This window comes from Apis laboriosa, unplaced genomic scaffold, assembly GCF_014066325.1.
Source record: "Apis laboriosa isolate Shangri-la unplaced genomic scaffold, ASM1406632v1 scaffold10_cov145, whole genome shotgun sequence".
In the NCBI taxonomy this organism is placed as follows: Eukaryota; Metazoa; Arthropoda; class Insecta; order Hymenoptera; family Apidae; genus Apis; species Apis laboriosa.
Window position 1 is genome coordinate 870,686 of NW_025220804.1, and position 25,002 is coordinate 895,687.

General features: G+C 24.4%; 2 protein-coding genes and 1 long non-coding RNA gene across 4 annotated transcripts in view; 2 read left to right on the top strand and 1 right to left on the bottom strand.

The window, feature by feature from the left end:
* The window catches only part of LOC122710713, a 40,050-nt gene extending 29,722 nt beyond the window's left edge, over positions 1–10,328 (bottom strand). For both annotated transcript variants that reach the window (XM_043928749.1, XM_043928757.1), the window contains exon 1: positions 9,947–10,328. The gene's annotated coding sequence lies outside the window, so the exon portion shown is untranslated. The remainder of the gene's footprint in view (positions 1–9,946) is intronic.
* A 2,931-nt stretch (positions 10,329–13,259) lies between these two features.
* LOC122710908 lies at positions 13,260–17,019 on the top strand. Its single transcript, XR_006346014.1, has 3 exons — positions 13,260–13,367; positions 13,728–13,846; positions 16,898–17,019. It is a non-coding gene; the product is annotated as an uncharacterized LOC122710908 (long non-coding RNA).
* A 3,456-nt stretch (positions 17,020–20,475) lies between these two features.
* LOC122710883 lies at positions 20,476–23,227 on the top strand. The gene is made up of 3 exons (XM_043929095.1): positions 20,476–20,743; positions 21,788–21,954; positions 22,746–23,227. Exons 1-3 carry the CDS (start codon positions 20,677–20,679, stop codon positions 23,013–23,015), a joined length of 504 nt encoding a protein of 167 aa, XP_043785030.1. The 5' UTR covers positions 20,476–20,676; the 3' UTR covers positions 23,016–23,227.
* Positions 23,228–25,002: the final 1,775 nt, after the last annotated feature.

Genomic DNA, 25,002 nt, shown 5'->3' on the forward strand with positions numbered 1-25,002 from the left:
CCTCTTTTGTGAAATTTTACCGACAGAGTTTGTTGCTGTTTTTTTTTTTTTTTTTTTTAAATTAATATAGAACGACAAAGGATGGAAGAATCGAGTGAAAACATTAAATTTATCGCGGAGGTATATTAAAATTCGAAATTTTGAAATTTCGTATTTTTATTATTTAAAATATTCGCGTTTCGAAATTTTTATTGATGCATCAATAAGAAAAATTGGAGAGGATCAAACGAAAATATTATTTATCGCGGGAGTATATATTGAAATTCGAAATTTTGAAATTTTGTATTTTTATTAATTTCGTGTCGATATAAAGAGAAGAAAGGGAGAATCAAACAATAATCGTGAACGATGGATAATAAATGGACGTGTGCTTGATGTTTCGTGNTTTTTTTTTTTTTTTTTTTTTTTTTTTTTTTTTTTTTACGTAGATACTTAACCTTTACGAGATTTTATTGAAATAGAGGTGACCGGTAGTCGTAAATGGTAATCTTTGCCAATAATAAGCAGAATTTAAATCTGTCCTCGGAATGTCAAACACCACTTCTATGAGTTCAAGTACAAAAGCTTAAGCGCGCTTTATTCAACGACGATTTTATAATCCATTTGCTTTTTTTTTTGCGCAAAATCTGTTATCCCCCTCTCCTTTTTTTTTGGTTAACGAGAAAGGAATAGAAATGAATTTTTACGGAGGAAAATAAAATATTTCCTTCGAGATTTATTTGGCATGCAAATTTTCGAATTATCTTTATCCACTTGATGAAACTTGTCAATAAATTATTTTTTATACTTGCAGAAATCGCGATGTGATTATATATTTTTTTCTCTTTGTCTCACGCACGAATATTATCATGCTTCTTCTTCTTCTTCTTCCTCTTCTTATATAATAACATTTCTTCTCCTTTCAATTTTCTTGTTTCTTCAAATATTACGTAATATTCATACATTATATATTTTCTTCTTTTTCAAATATATCTTTCTCAATTCAGGCATTTGAATTATTTTCCAAAGATGATGAAAAAAAAAAAAAAAGGGGGGGGGAGAACAGAGATTGCTCACCTGCAAAACGAATCGATTATGCGCGTATCTGTTTCTATGCCTGATTGATTTCCCGCTGTGCCAGTGAATTTAATGGAAATGCTAGAAACGCGTTTGTCCTTCGTTAATTATTATTCCAAGCTTTGCCTACATTTTCCTCTTTAAGTTTCAATTACCAGTCAACAAGTACATTTTTTCTTTTTTCCTTCACAAATCGATTATTTTCATCCTCTTCTTATTCCAAAATTTTATCATCGATTTAATTAGCAATTATTTAATTCATTTAACCTTCTATTTTCACCTCCTATTCCAAAATTTTATTATCAATTTAGCAATTATTTAATTCATTTAAACTCCTATTCCAAAATTTTATCATCAATTTTATCACCAATTATTTAAAAATTAGAAAAGTTGGAACGTTTTATCTCTATTTTATTGGATTATTGCAAATATGACAAAACTTGTGTGAGATAAATTAATTTTTAAAATACGTAGAAAGAAAAACTTTTGCATTTTGAAGTAAAAAAAAAAAAAAAAAAAAAAGAAATTTTTCACGCGTATTTTTCACATAAAAAATTTCACAGGAAAGAATATAAATTACAGTTGACCTTCTTCTATTCGTTATTAAAGAAGAGATACTTTACACAGTTACGTGTACAAAATTTGCATTCATAGCATTAGCCTCGAGAAATAGTGAAAATAATGGAGCTGATATGGCTGATACGAGGCAAATAAATTTAACATTTAACACGTATCTATTTTTCTTTTTTTCTTTTTTTCTTTTTTTTTTTTTTTTTTTTTTAGATTTACAACGATATTTTATAAACATTTAAACATCAATTATCGACGAGATTAACGATCGAAAGGGGCGGCGATCGAAATATTGTAATTTCGTTTTTAAATCGGCGATTCTATATCCTGCCTTTGATTTCGATTTCGATTCGAATACGTGTACAATTTCCTGATTTAATCGCTGTCTAATTCCAGTTAAATTTTGTATTGATTCTGGCCCCCCCTCCATACTAAGTTTAATTCGAGTTTTGTACACGTGAAAATATTATTATATTCGATAATATTCGAAATGGAAGCTTCTTTCATCTGTTATAAAAAATAAATTAATAAAATTCGTACGACCGATTGCAATTTATCGAATCGGAAAATTAGATAGATTTTTTAAATGAACGTGATAAAATTATAAAAAAATGATTTGTTAGAGTCAAACGAGAATGATAATAAAAATAAAAAAAAAAATACCTGTATTCTTAACGGAAAGACTTTTTTTTTTGTTCCTTATAATTTTTCATTTCATATGGATCTATACTTACAAGATGAATTTCGAAATATATACATATGTTAAAAAAAAAAAAATCGATCGATCGTGCAAACTTTTCGAAGAATCATAGTTCACCGAAAGATTTTCGTCAAACTTTTTACCCACCATCTTGGCAATTTCATTCAGATTTCTCGTTTAACGACGGAATGAAAATTGTTCCTCCAAAGTTATTTCAGCTTTCCACTTGACAATGTGGCTTTAACTTTGCCCTTTATTTTAAATTTTGATACTCCCGCTCCCCTTCAACAACGAATAACAGTATTTCGTAATCTATTCGATTAAAACGAACTTTAATTTAACACCATTCTTTTAAAGAAATTGAAATTGATTAAATAATCTATATTATCTTTGATAAATTAATATTTATAATAATTAGAGAGAGAGAGAGAGAGAGAGAGAGAGAGAGAGAGAGAGAGAGAGAGAGAGAGAGAGAGGAGAGGGAGAAAGACTTACGAAGAAAATTTTATAACCTAAAATTTACATCTCAATATAGATTAATTTTCTAACATTTGATAATCAAAGATTATACAATGAACGTGAATACTTTGACGATTAATTTGTAATCACGTATTCGTAATATGCTACTTAATTCATTACACCATAATGGTATTTCAATGACAAATATTCCAATACCCTTGTGTTATCTTCGAATGGTTAGTTATTAAAACAACATCTATATCTAAGCTTATATACCGTTTCCCCATATTATCGTGCGCGAAAACGATAGAAATATCTCTCTATACAGTGAAGTATAAAATTAAAATTGGATCGAACGTTCGCCAATGATATTAAATAAGATTTCAATTACGATTTCCGATGTTAAATTTCCCCTCCTGCAATATTTATTATCAGTCATTCGCGTAAACGTAGAAATATTCGTATTCCAGGATATTGAAATTAAAATTTTTAATCAAATACTTAGCGATAATATCACGTTCGTTAACTCTTTCAATTCGATAATGCATAGAGATCCGTTCTCGTGTATTTCTTTTTTATCTTCTCTTTAAGAGATATCGTTCTTCCGAGGCGCGAATAACGAGAGAAACGAGACGTTCTCTTAACTGCACAGCCGCGCAACTATACGCGCAATTCGAGGCATTTCAATAATAGTCCCGGTAGCAAGAAACATCTCAGGCATGCTATACCGTTCAATGGACGGAGTTAGACAAACCATGGCCGTCTATCTACTCGTCGTAAGCGTTCGATAATTATCGATGCATTGCTTTCAAAAATTCATCGAGAGACGAGGGAAATTTTCCAAATTTCTTTCGATTCAGAGATATAAGAAATTATTAATTTGCACAATATCATATATATTTTTTCTTCTTCCAATGTTCTTAAAATTCTTTTTCCCTTCTTTGGATCGCGTCCAAATGTCTATTCTCAACTTTACACGCTGTGTTACTGTTTATATTTATTTACACTACAATCGATTCTTTCAGATAATTAATTCTTCTCCTCCATGATAATCGTTAGGATATATATTGCATATGTATAAAAATACTCTGAAAATTTAATCTCAAATTAAAATTTTATAAATTTGTAAGAGAAAGAAACGATAATCAAAACATAGAAATTTCTCATCTCTGGTCCTTTTTTTTTATTCGAACGAGCCTCGAAATCGTTTCATCGATATAATTGAGATTAATTAACGGTATTGAAATGCGATCGATCGGTGACCAATACTCGGTGAAAGAGAGTGTAATTTAGACTGGAAATTTCCATAACATCCATCCCTGATCACACATGCAAATTCGAGATACCGTTGTATCACATTGATGCCATGAACCGCGAAACGATCGTAACCGGTATCACTGATTGACACGGTCAATCCGATTAAGGTAAACCAATTAAGGGAACGAGTTGGTGAAACGATTATTTCTCACATTTTCCTCACATTCGTGGACATTTATGCGGGCAAATGCATACTTAATAATGCACAGAAAATAGCCGTATATATATATATATTAGATATCGCAAAAATAAACGTGATTAGAATATCGAATTCTCTAAAAAAAAAAAAAATCTTCGAATAATTATAGGATTATAGATAATTATAGTTAGTTTTCGTAAAATTTAAACGTGATTAGGATATCGAATTCTTAATAAAAAAAAATCCTCGAATAATTATAGGATTAATTTTTTCAATTTAGTTTTAATTTAGTCAAAGTTTAAACTGTGATTAAGATATCGAATTCTTATAAAAAAAAAAATCTTCGAGTAATTATACTATCAAAGTTAAATTTTTAAACACTTTTATATCAATTGGAGAATAGATTGTTATTAATAATTAAATTGTTATTTACGAAGAATAAATAAATATCCAAAAGTATATACTATGACATTTAAAGGGTAAATTCTATTTAAATCGCATTTTTTTTTTTTATTTTCCTATTTCTAAAAATTTCGTAAAAATTTCAATTTGCGTAAAAATCCATTGATCAACTGTCATCCAAATCCACTGTTTTCGTAAAATTTATTTTCAATAATTTTCAATTATTCTCAAACGAGCCAGCTATTCGTTAATTTATTACGCTTAAATTTTCACTCGAGAATCTCACAAATTATTAATTATCAAATCTTTCATGTTAACATAACGAATAATTGAAATCGAGGTACAACTTTTTTAATTAAACATCGAGACTGGAATGCAACAGAGTTCGAGATAGGGAGAGAGGCGAAAGAAGCGAAGAAATGGAAGAAAGGTCGAAGAACGAAGTCTCTAAAACTGTCACGAATATATTGATAATTTCGTGGAAAGGAAACATCTCGCTTCAAAGTTTCATTGTCACAGAACGGAAACAATATTCTTCGAACCTCTTCTCTCCAGAATTATTCCATAACGAAGTTCGAGCAACATCTTGTTAATTGTGTAATTCGATATTTTATGCTACGCGCAAATGATATTTCTGGTTGCAAACAACATAGTGTCGTTGGAGATCTTCGAATAGTGATAACAGGTATCTAATACTTTCTTCTTTTTTTTTAAATATTTAATCAATATTTATATTTTATTTCTATTTTTATTGTAATTTAAATCTGCTATTTTAGCAATTAAGTAAAGCATAACAAATTGTTTGGAGCAATAGATATCCAATATTTATTTTTTTCAAATAATTAATCCCTAGAAAAAATAATAATAATTTCCCTAGAAAAAACTAGGAAAAAATATAATTATAAAAATAATTATAGGCTTAAAATTTATTAATTATTAATATATTAAAATTCAAAAGATTTATTGTTTACTGCATTTTTTAGTAAAAATGGTGAATTTTAATTACATTGAAGGAATAATTTCGCGAAAAATGAATTGAAAATGCAGGATGAAGGCTCCACGTAGCAATGCTCATTCTTTAGAAAATCGATTTCGAAGATACGTAAGGAATGTGCATCCTTAAGATTAAAAATTCGGTTGAATAAATTCCATTGCACGTGGACCGGAATATATAAGTAGGTACGTGTAAGTATCACAATTTAAATTCTTCCACGGGAAAATCACTTGAACCGTTTGGAAAATTTCTAAATAAATCATTCTTTGCAATATCGAGTTTATTTTAAATTCTATCTGTTCAATTATATATAAGTGTCAAATAATTTTTAATCCTTTTCTTTTTCTGATTTGTTTCATTAATTATGTGTCAACTCTTTAAAAAAATCATCTTATTGGAAAATAATATTGTCATCTCAGAGATCTTTTGATGCAAAAAATTTAATATTTAAATGATAAACTGATAACTGAGATATTATAAGAGTTGAAGATGTGAAGATTCTAACAATAATAAGATAACAATGATTACCACAAGACATTGAATATTCAATGGGAAAGTAATGGGATTAATTGGTCGATAACCTAACTTTTACAATTACATTGAAATTATACAACTACAAATTGTGCAAAAATTTACATACACAAATTTAATAAAATTTGTAGCATTTAAAATGGAATTAAAGAATGTTTCTTTACGTATCTTGCCAAATGTTAAAATAAAAAATTAAGTATTATAATTTTTCTCCATTATTTTATTTATTTTATTGAATTTCGAATGTCAATTCAAGTGGCAACATGAAATTGAAAATTTTTTATAAGCTTTTAGAAAGCACACGGTAAATATTTACAGAATGGAAAAAATCTTAGAAATAATATCTTTTTTAACATATTTCATTGAATCATATGAAAAATGATATAATACGTATAAAATAATATAAAACATTCAAAGTGCGTATTATGATATTTACACAATTAATAATCATAGATTATTATTTTCTATTATTATTAATATATAGAGTTGTACAGAAATATTATGCAAAATGTAAGCTACCTTATAAAATTTTTTTAAAATTACAAACGTTTCTTTGTTTCCCTTTAATTCTCTTAATAAAAATTTTGAAAATATTCGTTCTTTTAATTCATATTATTCTCAGTTATAATTATATAAGATTAATTAATTTCGTATCTTTAATAAAAAATCGATCCACCTATCATTCAATTGTTTCGTGAAAGACCGACAAGCGAAAGGAAAACATTCAATAATGATTATCGTTCATACGATATAATACATCTCACGTCATCCACAGTTCCTCGACCATAAAGACTTAACAAAGGGCTATGCTATCTTTATCCTAACGACTTTGTTTTGTTAATATCAAATAATGTCATACAACGAATGACGTCAAAGGAAGATGAAGAAGTATAAGAGAATTGCAATTGACAATTCTTTCGCATAATGGAGAAAAAAAAAATAAAGTTAAATATATATATATATATATATATATATACTCTTTTTTCCTTTTCCTTTCTTCTATCTATTGTAATAAATTACGAAGGAAGTGAGAATGAAAAGGAGAGGAAGTCGAGGATATTTTCACATCGGTAGTCTTATTGTCTGGTGCAACATCACTTGGTACTGCGACCCTTTATGATCAAAGCACTTCGAATACCGGTCAAGTGAGTGGTATATGAATTTGTAATTTAATAACTAAACACTAAACTTCATTAATTCGAACCCTTCGAATCAATGAATTCGACTGATTATTCCAATTTGAATGTTTATGAATTTATTCGAGTCGTAAATCGATATCCTGATTCTTCTTCAAAAAAATGTCTACAGAATGAAAAATCCTATTTTTGATTTTTGATATTCATAATAATAGGAAAAGAATGAGAATTGAAAAAGAAATTTTTTAAAAATGGTATCAAAATTTTTAAAATATTGAGCTGGGACAAGAAAATAATTAAATCTGTAGAAATATGTTAAATGATTTTGTCCAATTTGATACTTTTCATTCTCTGATCATTTACACAAATACATTTAATTAACATTAATTATGATATATTATAATTATAATTATAGTATATAATTATAATTATAATAACAGATAATTTGATTATTCAAATAACATAAATACATAATTTCCCATTGTCTCATTAAATTAAATAATTGATAACAAGCTATCAAATTTAATCTATTTTTAAAACAAATCTCGTTCGATTAATTTTTTTTAAAATCATAATTCAAAATTGTTAATTAGCATCTATTTCTACTTAATCACGATCGAATTAAATAAAAAAAATAAAAAAGTTGCTTGAAATTCGTATATATATATAGTGATATATCTTTCGAGAGACATTTCGACAATTAACGAGGGAACAGAGAAAAAATTCCACGAAATTTACATCTTGAATTTCATTTATTTCATTTGCTGTGAAAGGATTGGTCATACTACGATCGATACTTTCGCAAATCCGCGTGTAACTCCGCAATTCTTGCGAAGATTTTAATTGAATTCCGCGAAAAAAATGAAATTAAACGTTCGTCATGGTAATCAATTGCCAGAAAATAAAAATGTATTCACTTTTTCCTTCTTTTATTCTCGTTTTCTTAATCCTTTAATCTCTTGTAAAATAAATAAAAAACTTTTCACTAAAATCGAAACTTTTGTAAAAAATGACAAACATAACCTATTAGAATAAAAAAATCAAATGTATACACATTGTCATTTGATAAATAGATATATTGTTTCAAAACGAAATTTCATCTGTAAAATATTAAATTTCTTTAATTTTTTTCATGAATCAACCGTGCTTTAACAATCGGAATTTTCAGTTTATAGGATTAAACATTGAACCATTCCGTTTGATGTATCTACGAATCTGCGCGAGAGTTTGAAATAGAGTTTAATGGAAATGTTTGGTAAATAGACGCAACAGAAATTATACGGAATGTTATTCGTGCAAACTATGCAAATTTTTCCCGAATCGAAAATGTGAAAAATTTAATAGTATTTAATTGTCTTTCATTGAGTAACAATAACGATGAATTAATTTATTTTTAATTGATTTATTAATATTGAGTATTTAATATTACGAAAAAATTGCATTAATTTAAGTGACCACGCAATTTCATAACGAAAATATAATACTATAAGTGAACTCAAAACGAAGCAATCTGCTTTTTTGAAGATTTATCCTTATATTTTCTTATGGACAATACGTAAAACACGAATATGAAAATTCGATACTAGGGAAATATGTGAAACATGAAAATAGGGATTTTAATAATCCCTATTTATTAATCGTAAGATCCATTCGAAGTAAGGATAATATTAAATTGATTCAAAATTTGGTTTTAATTTTATGAAATATCATATTATATTATATAACATATAAATTGTTAAAAACAATTCATAAAATTAAATTATTATCGAAAAAGAAAAAAATAAAAAGTTACTAAAATAATAATGGCATTTTTACAAATACTATAGTTATATTTAAATAAAAAGTTGTTTTGAAATCTTTTTATATTCTTTCTTGAGAAAATGTTTAAACAATAAATATTTTTTTTTCCACGAATACGTGTCAAATATTTTTATTCTTTATTTTCTCTTTGATTAGAGAAAAACAATATTAATTTTGTTCTCGTTTAATAATTCTCATTAAAAATTTAATTATGTAAAAAAGATAATATTTAAATTAATAATTTTTTTGAATAATATTGTGCATAATTAATGGAATAAATAATTAAATTATATTATTTTAAACGAAACGAAATATCTAAATGTATTTGAAGAACGTATAATTTACGATATTATAACATTTAGAAGTTTATGTTCAACAAGTATTGTTCAACAAGTATTCGATAAATAAATTGATTAGTTAAACTTTAAGCATTCCAATTTTACTTCAGTTAAGGATATTTTTTTCGCTTGAATTTCACTGAAAATGATTAAAAGTGATTCGTTAAAAAAATTCCTAGGTGCTAATTATATTCTTTATTCTTTATGTTTCGATAAATAAAACAACGATTTTGAAAAAGTTATTACGATATAATAGCCTTCAAAATATCTAACTTTGTAATCTGAAGTAAAAAGATAAAAAGAAATAAAAAGAATATAGTCGAAACAAAGATCATCGTTACTATCATTCATTATATTTTTCGTTTAGTGGCGGGATATTCAAACTCTTAATAATGCACATTATCTTGTCAATCGAATTATTAAAAACTTACATATAAAAAAAAAAAAGAAACTCTCGCTTTAAAAATGATATTTCATAATTATACAATAATAATTAGGACTTACCGACACGATGATAAGTAACAAAGATACTAAGTCGATTTCTCTTTGAAGACAATAGTGGATTCTTGGTGACAAGTGGTATCGTATAAGAAAAGAATCCGTTACTATATAATTGTAGACACCGTACTCGCGAATTGTCTGTTGGTAGATATTACGTGCAACGACCTCCGTGATTCGTTTCTTGTGCTATGCGTTAGGTGCACCTGTTTGCGTGTCACTTAACCGTCATATATATATGCACGAAAAAACCCGAGAATTTTCCGCGAATCGAACGCGTGTTTATTACTTTCGTATTGGTATATAATCACGTTATTAGATTTTTTAAAACATTAAATAAATGATAAATTGAGATAATAAAGAAATTACACAACGCAAACGACACCGAACCTGCCGCGTTCAAAGTCGAAGCGATACTGCGAGGCTCGTAGCGACCCGGCGTCCCCTTCCACCATCGACCCGGAGCGCAATAACCAATCAGTGTTTTCGATTCTCTAACGTTTAAACTTCTTCCGTTAGATCCATGAAAGGCCGATATGAGTTATGTGAGGGGGTGGAAAGCACTTTTGGCGGTCTCACGTGTTGCTTCGCTGTAAACATCGATGATCTGGACTTAATTCAATTATCCAAACGTAACGAAATGATGTCCGAATTCTTGTGTCGATGTAAATATAATCGATCGTGGTATATAACGAGAAGGATTCTTTGTGATTCGTAAATAAAAGTATATTACACAATAGAAAAAAGAAGAATAAACATACTGTGGCGGCCATAATGACGTGTAAGTAACGAAATTAAATTTAGAATTATATTATATATTTATATATTAATATTTAATAATAATACTATTTATATTTAATATTTTTTTCTTTAAATGTATAATATATATGATAAAAAGAGAAATAAAAATAGTGTTCGATAATTTATTGCAAATATAAGGTTATGTATTCGTATTATTTTATTTCGAAATCAATTTTTTTTTTAAATATAATGAAACATTTATATTTATAGAAATGTTTAATATTTGGGAATTCAAATTTTATAAATAATGTTATAGAATTCATCTTGTTAAAATTAAATATTGATTAATATATCAAATAAAATGAAATATGAATTAAATTATATGTACATTAGTTAAATATAAAATATTAATAATGTAATTATATAATTCATATTTTGAATTGTTTAAAACTTTTAAATTTAAATAATTAGATACTAAAATTAATTAGGTATTAAAAAAATTAAATATTAATTTTTAATAAATATATAAAATATTAAAATTTTCTTAATATTATACACTAATGAATATATAATCTTTAATAAATTATAAATCATTCATTTAAATGTATAATAAAATAACAAGATTTTTTAACTAAAATAAAATGAAAAATTTTTTACTCTTTGATAATAAAAACTTAAGAAATTTTTTAATTAAAGTTTAAAGAATTAAAATTTCTTTGATAATGTGATAATTAATAGTTTCATAATGGTTAATATGCAAAAGTTTCTAAAACAACAGAATATAATTAACATTTCCTAAGAAATTATCTCTTGCCACAGATTTTACTTATGTTTATTATTGTAGTCTTTTTATTATCCTATCTTTTAACAAAAAATATTCTTGAATTTTTATTAGATATACATTCCTTAATGTCGTTTAATTTATTAATTAACATTTAAATTAATCTTTCCAAATTTCTATGCAAAAAATTTTAATCTAAAATTAATTAATAAAATAAAATATTCAAAATACTTCACGATTTATATTTTAATGTAAAAACTATGCATATAAATTTCATTAATTAAAATAAATAAGATTAAATAAGTAATAATTTAGTATTAAGTTTATTAAATATTATATTAAAGATTTATAATATTGAAAATATCGAAAATTATCGCTTATTATTAAGATTTAGATAGATAAATATCATTAATATTTTATGATATCATTTATTAATGTATATTTAATGGCAATCTAGTGGATATTGAGTTATAACTTTGATGGACGTGACCTGTGTCCTTGATGAATTTCGACAAGTTGATTCGAGCAAAGTCATGAAGTTCCTTATGCTAATATTCCTACGAACTTGTTACTTTGCTATAGTAGCATCTGTAGAGTTTAACCTCACTAATGAGGTTATGTTAGTTGCAGAATTTTAATTGCAATGAACAATGTAATTATATATATATAAATAATTTTATCAGTTATTAAACATATTTCTGAAAATTGAGCATTGCATTTTTTTATTGTAATATTTTAAATACATATAATAGAAGAAAAAAAATTTAATTGATTTGCTTAATATACTTTACTTTTTAATAAATTATTTTTTTTTAAACATCATATTTTTTTAAATGAAAAATTAAATTTTAAATTATATTCTCTATACATTATAAATAGAAAGGCTCGTTGAGAATTGCATGAAGACAATTTTTGTTATTTCGTCATGTTAACTTGTTACGGAAGTTATTTCACGTACCGCTTTTAAATTTAACGCAAACAAAATGCATTTCTGTTTTGACAACAAATAATAAATAATTCATAACAACTGTAAAGATGAAATAAAAAGTCATTATTTATTTAAAAAATGTAACTTTAATTTAAAAAATATTTAAAATATTTTTTTTCTTTATATTTTAAAAGATTTATAAGTTTGTTATTCGAGAAGAAAATTTCAATAACCATGTATTTAAAAAATTAAATAAAATACTGAGATATTATTATTATCTTTAACAAGTTTCTGGTTTTAAATAACTTTAAATATTTCTATATTTCATAATTTAATAAAATGAATTTCATAATATTTTATTTCTATGATATTGTTAATATCATAGAATATGATTTTGTATTCATCTTACAGTTCTTTCCTTGATTGATTTTTAAATCTCTTTCTTATATTGTCTCTGATATATAGAATAGTGATCCTCGGAACAAAGAAAAGAACATACATGCTTTTGAGATTGGAAATAAGAATAATTTAGATACGATCGTTTATATAATTATATAATAATTTAGATACGATCTCTTCATTATATATTTATAATCTCTTGTAAAAAAGAAAAAATATTCCCTATATTTTTATTTCATATTTTATATTAAGTTTTTACTTTTTTTTTTTATATGTTATATGTTATTTGTTATGTTATATGTTTTTTTATATGTTATATAATTATATAAAAATACATTGTAAGATTCTTTGATAATTTTTAAATAGAATTTTATTTATTTACAGTTTATTTTTTTACAGTTATTTTTTTTTAATAACAAAATTGGAATGAATTACTATGGAATATGATATTATAATGATACAATGATTAAGGAAAATTCAAGAATAATTAATAAGATTTGTTCTTTCAATAATCAGAACTACAATTTCGAATAAATGATATAGCAAAAATATGATTTATACAAAGTGAAATCTACTTCGTAAGTACTTTAATTCTAGTAATGTCAAATGCATTATAATAAATGCACTATATTAAAAAAAATTTCGATGAAAAATTTTTTAATCTCTGAATCTAAAAAAGAGAGAGAATTTATAATTTAAAATAATTTGATTAAATTTTTAACAATGAAAGTAAAAATTATGTAAAAATTATTTTTATATCTATATAAAAATAATTTAATATAATCTTACAGTATAATAAAAAATCTTAAACGGATATTAATCTTTTATATATATATCAATATTTATATATATTATATATTGCAAACATAAAGTATCAATCATATTATATTTTTTTTATTATTGTTTCGATATAAAATTTTCTAACCTTCATTTTTCAGATACTTCAAAACATTCTTCGTGTAAAAATTAACGCCACTCAGATTCTAATTGATTTCATCTTGAAAAAGTTTAAGTGATAATATAGTCGCCTGAGTTTTTATCCTGACAATGAAATAAGGTAATTTCTCGATCCTTTTAGTATCAATTACATTATGAAACTACTTTCTCATGTTCATTTTCATTGTTTAATGTGATTCTTTTCGTTTGTTTCTTTGTTATTGTTATAAAACTATTATTATGATTATATTATAAATATTTTTGATGAAGATAATACTTTTATATTTGTACATGAAAGATATGAAAAATGAATGTAACAAAATGAAGTTAACAAAATGAATCGTACAAAAAATATTAACATCTTAGTGCATATATGATTCAAATATTTTCCGAATTCCTTTAATTTTCTCAGTATTACGTATAAATCAATTTCAATTTGCTTTTGACACATAGGTCATATGGATGAGACGTGATTTCGAATTTATTAATTGTATATTATGCAATTCTCAATATATACACAACATAACTAATTTACATATTTGAATCTTATAATATATTCAATTATATATAATATAATTAATATAATTTTTTTAATATAAAATTCAAATAATTTAATTTAAAAATTTCTTACTTTATTAATAATATATTCGATATATTAATAATAATATATCGATATATAAATTGAATCATTATATTTAAATATGTAAATTATTCAATCGTTATGAAAATTTATTAAGAGATTGAATTTCATCGAAGATTATTTCGTAATTGGTTCGTATTTGCGTGTAGTGACAATTGAAATTTATTATCAGAATTACAGAATAATTTTCAATAATTTTCAAGAGGATATATGATGAAATATATGATGTGACAAACAGATTTATCTGTATAAAATATGCACAAAACGTGTCTAACATATAAATGAATGTAATTTTATAATAATTTCAAAATTAATGACTTTTCATAAGCTTATTAATTAATCAACTATAATATTTCATATAACATCTTATGATATGATAATAAATTTTAAATGTCAATCTTGTAAACCTCTATCAAAGAATTATTTGAAATAGAAAATGCTTTATTCATAAAATATTTATAAAATTGAGATTACACATTGAGATTAAATTCTCTTGACCTAATTTTAAGACGTTTCATTTAATGTAACTGCTTTTTATTAAAGTAATTACTAGGTACGTAATTAAGAAAATTCTTTGAAATGAAATATTACAAATATTAACTTTTCTTTTGTACTCTATTGTCAATTATTTCATATTACGTTAATCTAATTTATATACTTTGATTTTCAAATATTAAATTCCATTTCGCAATTTTTTTTTAATGCTTCAAAGCTTTGAAACTTTTAATTTTTTATTTTTCGTTTTTTTTAAAATTCAACTTCAAGAACTTTTCCTAAGAGCTTATTATAACCACTTGTTGTAATTACAAATATAACTGAGAGAAGATTTCTCTCGTTAAATTTTGAGATTTCCATCGCGAAACGTGCAATATAAATTTATCAATCGTTATGAATATTCAGAGAAATTAATATTTATCTTACTAATTTTTCTACCAGCTTTATTTCATTTAAATCAAAATAACCGTTGTGAAAATATGATTTGTTCAACTGTATTAAATTTAAAGTTAATTTCCAATGGCAAATATTAAACATATTTTATTTTTAACGTACAGCTGATGAAAATCTAACTCATCGTATTCGAGATATTTAAATATTTGTAAAAATAAAATTAATAAATAAAATCATTACTATTAAAAAAGATAGTGTTAATACAAGTCACTCAAAATATAAGAAGTAATAAACGGAAAAAGTTTAGAAAAAAGTACACATGGTTTCATAAAATCTACAATAAGAGAGGAAATTAAAGAAAATAGGTTTTATTAAAAATGAATTAATATCTTGCTGTCTTTGTATCAACCTTAAAGTAGTTATTCTGTAATTTTTGTAAATATAAAATTTTTATAATTGGTTTCATAAAAAAAAATTGTTGAAATGAATATAATAAATATTTCTATGCTATTCATAACATATGCTGCATGCTTTATGTTTCAATAATAAAAATTAATGGTTGCTTTGTTTCAAAACTGCAAAACAAAAAATAAAAATTTTATTTCTAGATGTATTTTATTAGTGGTATTTTATATTGGAAGTTTCAATATGGAAAAAATAATAGTATTTTTTATCATTGATAATATTATAGATTATTCTATATTTTATCAATAGCGGGAAAAGTTAGTAATAATTGAAGATTATGTTGTTTATATTAAATATATGTTATTAACATTAAATATTAATATTACATTCAATATAATTGAAAGCAGTTTATAGAAAATATTTCTTTTAAAAAAAATGGATTCCTGAAACAAACATAAATTAATAATCGTTTATGAATTTTATAAAAAAATATCTTTATATATTCATAAGAGTTAATAATAATTATCATATTACATCAAATGATAAATTAAACAATAATGATTAATTAGAGCATGATTATCTATTATTAAGGTATTAATTGTATTAATATCAGATATTTTATATTATTATTTTTTTGCAATTTTATTATTAAAAATGAAGATAATAAATAATAAATTTATTTTTATTTTTTTTTTTTTTTAGATAATTCACAATGATAATTCACAACTGGATAGTTACACAAAATTTTCATTTTACTTCTGTAATTCATAATTCCAATAAATCTTAAGACAATACACTTAGAGAAAATGTTCAAGTGAAAGCAATAACACTTGTCCCTTGTAGACCTAAAATCGATTTGCCTGCGGCTATTCACCCCTATAAAACATGCAACTGCAGCAGACTATTGTGAAATGATCGAACAAAAATTTCTGATTTCAATTTAAAATCAAATTATCCAACGTCATACAAAATCCGCTCTCAACTAAAGGTTTAACTTACTCTATGATGTTAATTAATTTAATCTCTATTATAATTCCATAGTTTATTGTAATATATAATTTATTTTTTTATAACAAAATGATAAAATATTATGTAATTTATATTCAATTTCGAGTTTTACTTTCAACAAATATTATTTAAGAGAATATTTAATCAGTAGATTCTGAATCGACCATTTCATATGTAACAATCTAATAATAAGTGAATTACGGTCGAATACCATGAACCGATGTTCAACAGATGTGAAACGAGAAGCAAGAATAAAAAGAAAATAATCCACACTCGTTAAATCAGCGTACAGGAGTAGTTTGAGCCATTACTCTGGAAAGAAAGATGCTAGAAAAAGTTCAAAGGAGTACCGTACGCTTTGATTATTGGCACACGCCATTGCTAATAGCAGTCGTTCAAAAATGAACGGGAAACGAGAAATGTTGGAATAGTATTTCTTTTCCACTTTAGAAGCTTTGATAATTAAGTGAGTTTAATTTTTTTAAATGATAATGAGATTTTATAAATAATATTAATATAATATATAATTTTTCAAAATTTTTTTTATAATCAATTTGTTTTTATATTGATTGAGAATACAAATATCCATTTTCTATAATAATTTATATTATATTATTATTATTTTATTATTTTTTAAATTATTTATTAAAATATAAATAAATATTAATACTATTATTACAGGTAATATAGAAAAGAAAATTATTTCCAAATATTTAAGGGATGATACTTCAAGCTAATATACATATAATATAAATATATTGCTAAAAAAAATAAATTCTCGTTTTCATGGCATATTTTTATATTTATTATATTATTTTTATATTTTTATATTTTAAATTGTAAGTATAATTTTAATTGAGATCTCTCATTTTTATTTCTTAATGCGTATTTCCATTTTGCAATATATTAACATAAATTTTTTTCTTGAAAAATTTTCTTTAGAACATAAGTCAAGTTGAAAAGTAACGATGGAAGATATTAAATTCTGCAGTTGTAGCACTACGTATAACACTGTGTCTGCGGAACCGGAAAATTGATCCAAAGATTGGTTTCAAAAGAAAGTTATTTTTACAAGAAAAAGTATAAACTTCTTTTCTATTTATATGTATTGTTTAAGAATATTGGAATAATCAGAAATACCAGAGCTTGAAAAATTCTTGTTATATTGTAATTTTATAAAATATTAACTTTTTCAAAAATATAATTTAATAATTAATTTTAAAAAAATTCTGTTATTTGATGTAGTGGCTAAATATTTAAATTAAAAAAAAATTATGATTGCAAGTATTCAAAAGTTTATATTACTTTTAAAACTATTGGCAGATATTTCATTTACGAATATTCATTTACGAATATTCAGTTAGTTTCAAAATTTCTATATGGAATGCGGAGCATCTGCAAAGGAACATAAAATATAAATTCAACCCATAGTTAAGCTCTAAGTAAGTCGATTTACGACAATACCCATAAACATACAATAGTGCCCTTTACTGAAATATTCATTGCTAAAGTTGGTTCTGTGGTTATATGGTTTCAATTTCTTTTTTTCTTTTGGCTTGCACTGAGTAGTTTTTCATTTTAAAAAATTCTCTTTTATTTATATTACGAAAAGAATGTATTATTACATTACAAAAAAAATGTATTATAATTAATAATTATAATTCTTAATTTTTTCATTCACAATTTTAATATCTTTTTTATCATTTTATCATTCATAATTAAATTTAATATTAATTGAAAATAAATTTTATGTCAGCAATGTAAAATTGAATTATATTTTGTATCATAGTGATAATGCAATAAAATGTTAAATTAAAATGGATGATTTATAAGATATCCGTTAAATTAATATGTTTAAAACATTAAAGTAAAACTCATTAAAAGTTAAAAAAAAATTATAAAATTTTTTTATTTAACAAAATTTATCTCAAATGAATCTAATATAATAATTAAGAATTTCTTCTATTAAAATTTCATTAAATTATCTTCTATAATTCCTCGTATTCGATACATTTTGTTTTCTATTTTCTATTTTTATTTACTAGCATTTATTATTAAAAATTAACAAATTAATTACAATTAAAATAAAAAACATAAGTATGTGTACAATTTCGATAAAATACTTTTGTTAAAATTTTAATTATATAATTTCTTTTTCAGAGACTAGCTGCAGCACTAGCTGTTTCTGCAATAAGCTCTCATTTTCTCTCTTTTTAATCAAAGCGTATGTTTCTATCGAAAATTCGTGTTGATTACAGCGTTGAATTTCTTTGTAGTATTCCCAAGCGAAATCGTCAATTCCAGCATTTAACAAGAGGCACGGAATAGTGTTTCGCGTAGACACTTTCCATTTCTCTTTTTCATTTTCTGAATAGCGCTGGATGAACTTCAACAAGAGATCTCGGTATATTTAACCTGTAACAAATTTCCTGGATAATTTACTTACATGGTAGGAACCGCGAGAACAGTGTTTTAACTCGGCCACTAACTGGACATGCTTGTTGCACCCAATTGGAAGTAATCTACCGTATAGCTGGTCGTATTTGTGGTATTTGCTTACTTTCGTAAACATCAGGTTACTCTCTCGACGATTAATTTGAATTTTACTTGTATGTGTCGAGATGGGATAAAATGAGATTCCTGAAAAATAAAAGATATGAATTATAAAAGGAATTAATGGAAGAGATGTTATAGCTTTGAACAATGTCAATGAATGTAATTTTAAGGAATGAAATTGATAAAATATGATTAACATCTTGGTATGATTAAATTGAAATTTTTTTTAAAGAATGATATGAATATAGATGAAATGCGATTAAATTTGACATACTTCGATTGAGATGATGGATGAAGGTGAAGTATGATTAATACCCTTTGGTGTACTAATATAATTTTATTGAAATTATCTTTCATGGAAATATTAATTTAATTTTTTTTCACATGTAAAGAATTCTATTTAAAGAATTTTTATATAAAGAAAGTAATAAGCATATTTTATGCTTTTATTTTTAATGAATTATAATATTTTTAATTTTTAATGAATTTCTGTGTTACAATAACTATAAAATGACTTTTAATAATATACAATATATTATATTTAATATATTATAATATATTTAATTATATATTATAATTAATTATATATTATAATTATATTATAATATATTTAATAATATACATAATATTATATTATGTTATACAAATAAGATTAAAAATTTATGTTATACAAATAAGAACAAAAAAAAACATATTTTTTACAAATCTATATTTTTTGATAAAATTATTCTATACAAAAAATAGAATTTTAATTTATTAAGAATATAAGCTTGAACATATATTTCAGTTTATTCAATTCAATTCAGATAAAATTTAGTGAAAGAAATTTTACAGCTTATTATAATCTTCTTTTCTTCAATTAGTATTTTCTATTGATAATAAATTAAAAAAAAATTATTTATCAATTTCTTTAAGGAATTATTTTAATTCAATCAAAAATCATAACAATATTATTTTAATAAAAAATTAATATTCTTATAAAATAAAAAATACGTAGAATCGATACTGTCTGTTACCAAATATTGATCGTTTCACTATCGATTATGTATCGATAATCAAATATGGCGGCTCTTTATAAATTCTGTTTTTCTTAAGTAATATTTATTTGCAGTACTGTGGAATCATCGATTTCGTGACAATAAAATTTTCTGTTTTCTGGATGTGACGCGGATGCGCACAAAACTTTGACGTCAAACGTTCCCGCTGAACGGACAGGACCTTCCGGCTCCTATGGATATTGATTTTCCGTATTTCGAGGTTTCTAGAGCAGCCGAATACGCGCATGTACAGTTATATATGCGCATGCGCAACCATTGACATCAACATGGCGATCTACCGCGCTCGAATCTTCTTTTGTTGCATTTCAACGCGTTCGCGATGATATACGATGATGCACAAAATATACGAATGTACAATTTAATTTACGGACCTCTTACGAGGTGTTGCTGATCAATATGGCTGACAATAAAAGTGTCATTGTCACATGCTTGCTGATCGTCACTTCAATCGCAATTGTTGATGGTAAGCTTGATATACCGATTACTTGTTTTGTCTTATTACTTGTTTTTTTGTTTACTTATATTATTAAAGAGATTAATTGGCAAAATCATATATATATTTCTTTATTCTTTGGTTTAATTATATATTTTTAAATTTGGATAATCTTAATGTGGGTTTGGTGAAATTTTTTATTTTTCTTTTTTTCTTCCTTTTTGTTTTTTATTTTATTTATTTATTTTTATTTTGTTCTGTATGTAATTTTATTTGAATAGATTTTATGAATAGATTACTTAAAAGAATGCTTTATTTATATGATTTTTTAAAGAAATCCAAGAATATAATTTTGTCTATATATAATCAAAATATAGAATATATAGAAAACTACACCTGTTGAAGCATTTATTTTTAAGTATTAGGCCATTGACATATAGAAGTTATGCAATAAGTTATAAATGATTTTTTATCGGTGCTTGTATAATTTAATATAATATAATATAATTTAATCTAATCTGACTTATATGTTTGATTTATTTTCTATCGTTTAATAATCATTTAATGATCGTTTAATTTGTCATTTTGTCGTTTTACTGCTTGTTTTTCTGTATGTCCGCACCCTTCGAGTTTGCTATGAATCATAAAAAATGATCGATACACATGATTTTTTTATTTTTAATTTTATTTTTTTTTATTAATTTTATTTTAATATTGTAATTCAATAGATTTATTTTTTAAACAATACAATAATTGTCCGATTTAACAATAAAAAATATAAAAATGTTGAATTATTATAAAAATATTTAAAATCAAATTTTTTGTAGATAAATTACGAACGATTATTTGCATTGTATCATTAAAAAAATAAATGTATCGAATTATAGTTTTAAAGTGTGATATTAAAAAAAAAAAAAAAGAAAAATGAAAATTAAAAGTATAAACGAGAAATAAAAATAGAAAAAAATTTTTATAATTTTTACAATTTTTATAATTCTATTTTGTTATGATTTTTATGGATTTTTATTAATATCTGTATATTTATCTATATATTACTTATATTATGATTATCAGGGCAATTATTATCTACGGAACATCGAACTCATGCAGCATCGGAACGAGTGAACGATTTATGGTGTTATCAATGTGAAACGATGGAAGATGGAGAGAGATGTTCCAATCTTACCGGAAATTATAGCGCTTTCGAGTACAAGTGCACTGGTGACAAAAGGACTTGCATGGTAATGACAAATGATAACACCGATTCAAATGCTTGTTGATTATATGCAGAGACGCGCGGACCCTCCACCAGATGTTTGATATTCTATTTCTCTCACATGTTTTTACACCAAACAGAGCGTTACTAGGCGGCTAGAAATGATAACTTATTTATCATCCGCAGAAGCCTGTTAAAGATAGGAATGAAATTTCCTTGCAACATAATAATAATATTCGTAAATTTTGTAATTAGTAAAAATAATTATAATAATTTAATTCTATTTTTTTATTCGATAAAAAAATAAAAATTTGAAAAAATCAAATTTGACGAATCATTTTTAATTGATATTTTGATACAGACCTAGATGAAATTCATTTCAAATAATAATTTAAAAATAATTATTAAAAATAATATATATAGAATGGTCACTATGACATTTTCAAAGGTAATATTCTCTTCATTAGAACATTATATGTCATATACAGTGACATTCAAATGTATATTTTGTTAAATATCAAACGTCATAAATTAGATTCGCAAATATTTGATTAAATTTCATGAAAATTTTGCATTCAAAATGAAATTCATTTTATAAATATTCATAAATGATTAGAACAAATTTTTTTTAAATATTTTAAAATATAATATTCTACTTTAAAAATTTATTTCAAATTTTTATATTAAATACTCATAATGTATATATAATAAGTAATAAAGTATGTATATAAAAAAATAAGTAATAAATATGTAATAAAATAAAAAATTAGTAATACTTCTTACACATTTTATTGTGACACATTATTTTTTTTTCAGGTAAAGCGATTTTCTTATACTACCAGCACTGAAGATTCAACCTCTAGTCCTCAAACGTGGTCGATGGAAAGGAAATGTACTAGTAAATGCGATCCTGGATGTATAGTGATTGGCGAACGTACAAAATTGTCAGCTTGCACTACTTGTTGCGAACAATCGTTTTGCAATGTTGGCACTGGTGCTGCGAATGAATTGACGATAAATTGGATTGATTTATTCCTAGCTTTAGTATTGCAAATTACATTGACAATCATTATACATCCGTCCTGACATTGCAAAGAAGATGACTCTCAATCTTCCGTGTAAATAATATAATGAGTTAATTATTATGTACATATCATTCGAATTTTAATTTTGATAAAATGAAAATGAAAAATTTCGTGACATTTATGTTTAAACATACGCTGTAATATACGTTGTAATATGCATAAATGTAATGTTTATTATATTTAATTTTGTAAATATATTAGAAATCAACTTGAATATTTCATATTCCATAAAGCTACATTATACTATATCATGGATTAAAATGTATTTGAATAAACTTTAGAAAAAGATTAAAAATATTATTGAAAAATTATTAATAACACGATAATAATTAATTTATGGAGTATGATGAAGTACTGTTCAATTATTTAAATTGAACGTTCCTTCTTATTTATAATTTTATTATTATATTTCAAATTGTTATATAATATTGCAATATATAATATAATATTACTGTATAAATTGTATAAATATTTATGAATTTTATTTATTTAATTTTTGAACTGATTGTTCTTTGTAATAAACATTTTTTATTGATATTAATTTCATTAATTTTTGCTTGATTTCCAATAGAAATGAAATATTTTATTCATAATATTAAAATTTTAGGGGAACGAGGGAAATTCAGTCACATTCTATTCACATGGGATCAGATATCCAAAACACATCGTTTAAGTTGTCAGTGTATTTACAGCTGTAACCAATTACCGTAATTGCACACAACCTAAATGGAAGCATTCAGCTTAAACTCGTGTCCCAACAACATCCTGGAAATCTGTATTATCTCGTTCGTAGAACCAAAGAAGGCTTCGATTGAACGTCAATCTAACTTTTGCTGAGATGAATATTGTACGATTCTCGATTTCTAGAAAGTTCTGACGAAATCTTCAATCATCGAGTGACACCATTCGTTAAATTAACGAGGAAAATCTTCTTTATTTATTTTTAATTTTATAAAATAATTTTTTTTTAATTTTTTTGATATTTAAAAATTCTAATAAATTTTAGAATATTCGATGTACGTTTGAATAAACAAAATTTATCATATACAACAATCGTTATGAAAACTTAAGATAGTGCACGACAATGGATCTCGTACAAAATAAGATAATATTGCCTTGTTAAGAGACAATAAAATTATTCTCGGAAGAATTCAGCACGATCATCGTCAAATATAATCTTCTTTCGAAAAAGTACGTGTATTAATAATATAATCTATCATACATGTGATGCTTTAACACAAATCATTTTTCGTCTTCGTTCTTAAATTAATTAAATTTTGTCCATATCAGAAATATAAGGAATACAAGTTTTGTATATTTTTGAATATTCAGAATTAAATTTTTCGAAATTCTTTGAAATTCTTCGAAATATTTTAACTTTTTATCTTATTTTGAAGTTGATGAAGAAAAAAATGAAATCGAAATAATTCGAAAATCAAATTTTCGAAGGGGAAAAAATAAAATATAAAAGCAAATCAAGAAGACAGATCAAATGATTATATTATATTGATATCACTTGTTATTATCACATGATAACAAGATTTAAGTTTGTACCAATATCAAAAATAAAAATTTGGTTCAGATTTCAATTTTCAAGTCAATAGAAATCTTTAGAAAAAAAAAAAAAAAAAAGTAGAAAAATGCAGTGACGCGAATAAATAAATTATCTCTTCTCTATCTCCATCAGAAGAAAAAAATGGCCGGAACAGATTTAATTCCTTTTGATTAGATCCATTGCGTATTCTGGTGAATACAGTTCAAAGGAAACGAGGAATTCTGGTGGGGCGACTCGAGTACGAAATCCTCTTGGCCCTTGTTAAACCTCGCTTCTTGGGGTCGAACAATGCATTTCGTCGGCATCCTCCGTTTCTCCGGTGATTGCACATAAAGCTGCCATTATTAGAACTTCAGTGGGCGGGAGAAGTTTGCTGCTTTTTCCAGCCACGCGTTTTCGCGCTTACTCTTACGCACAATTTGCTCGCGCGCGT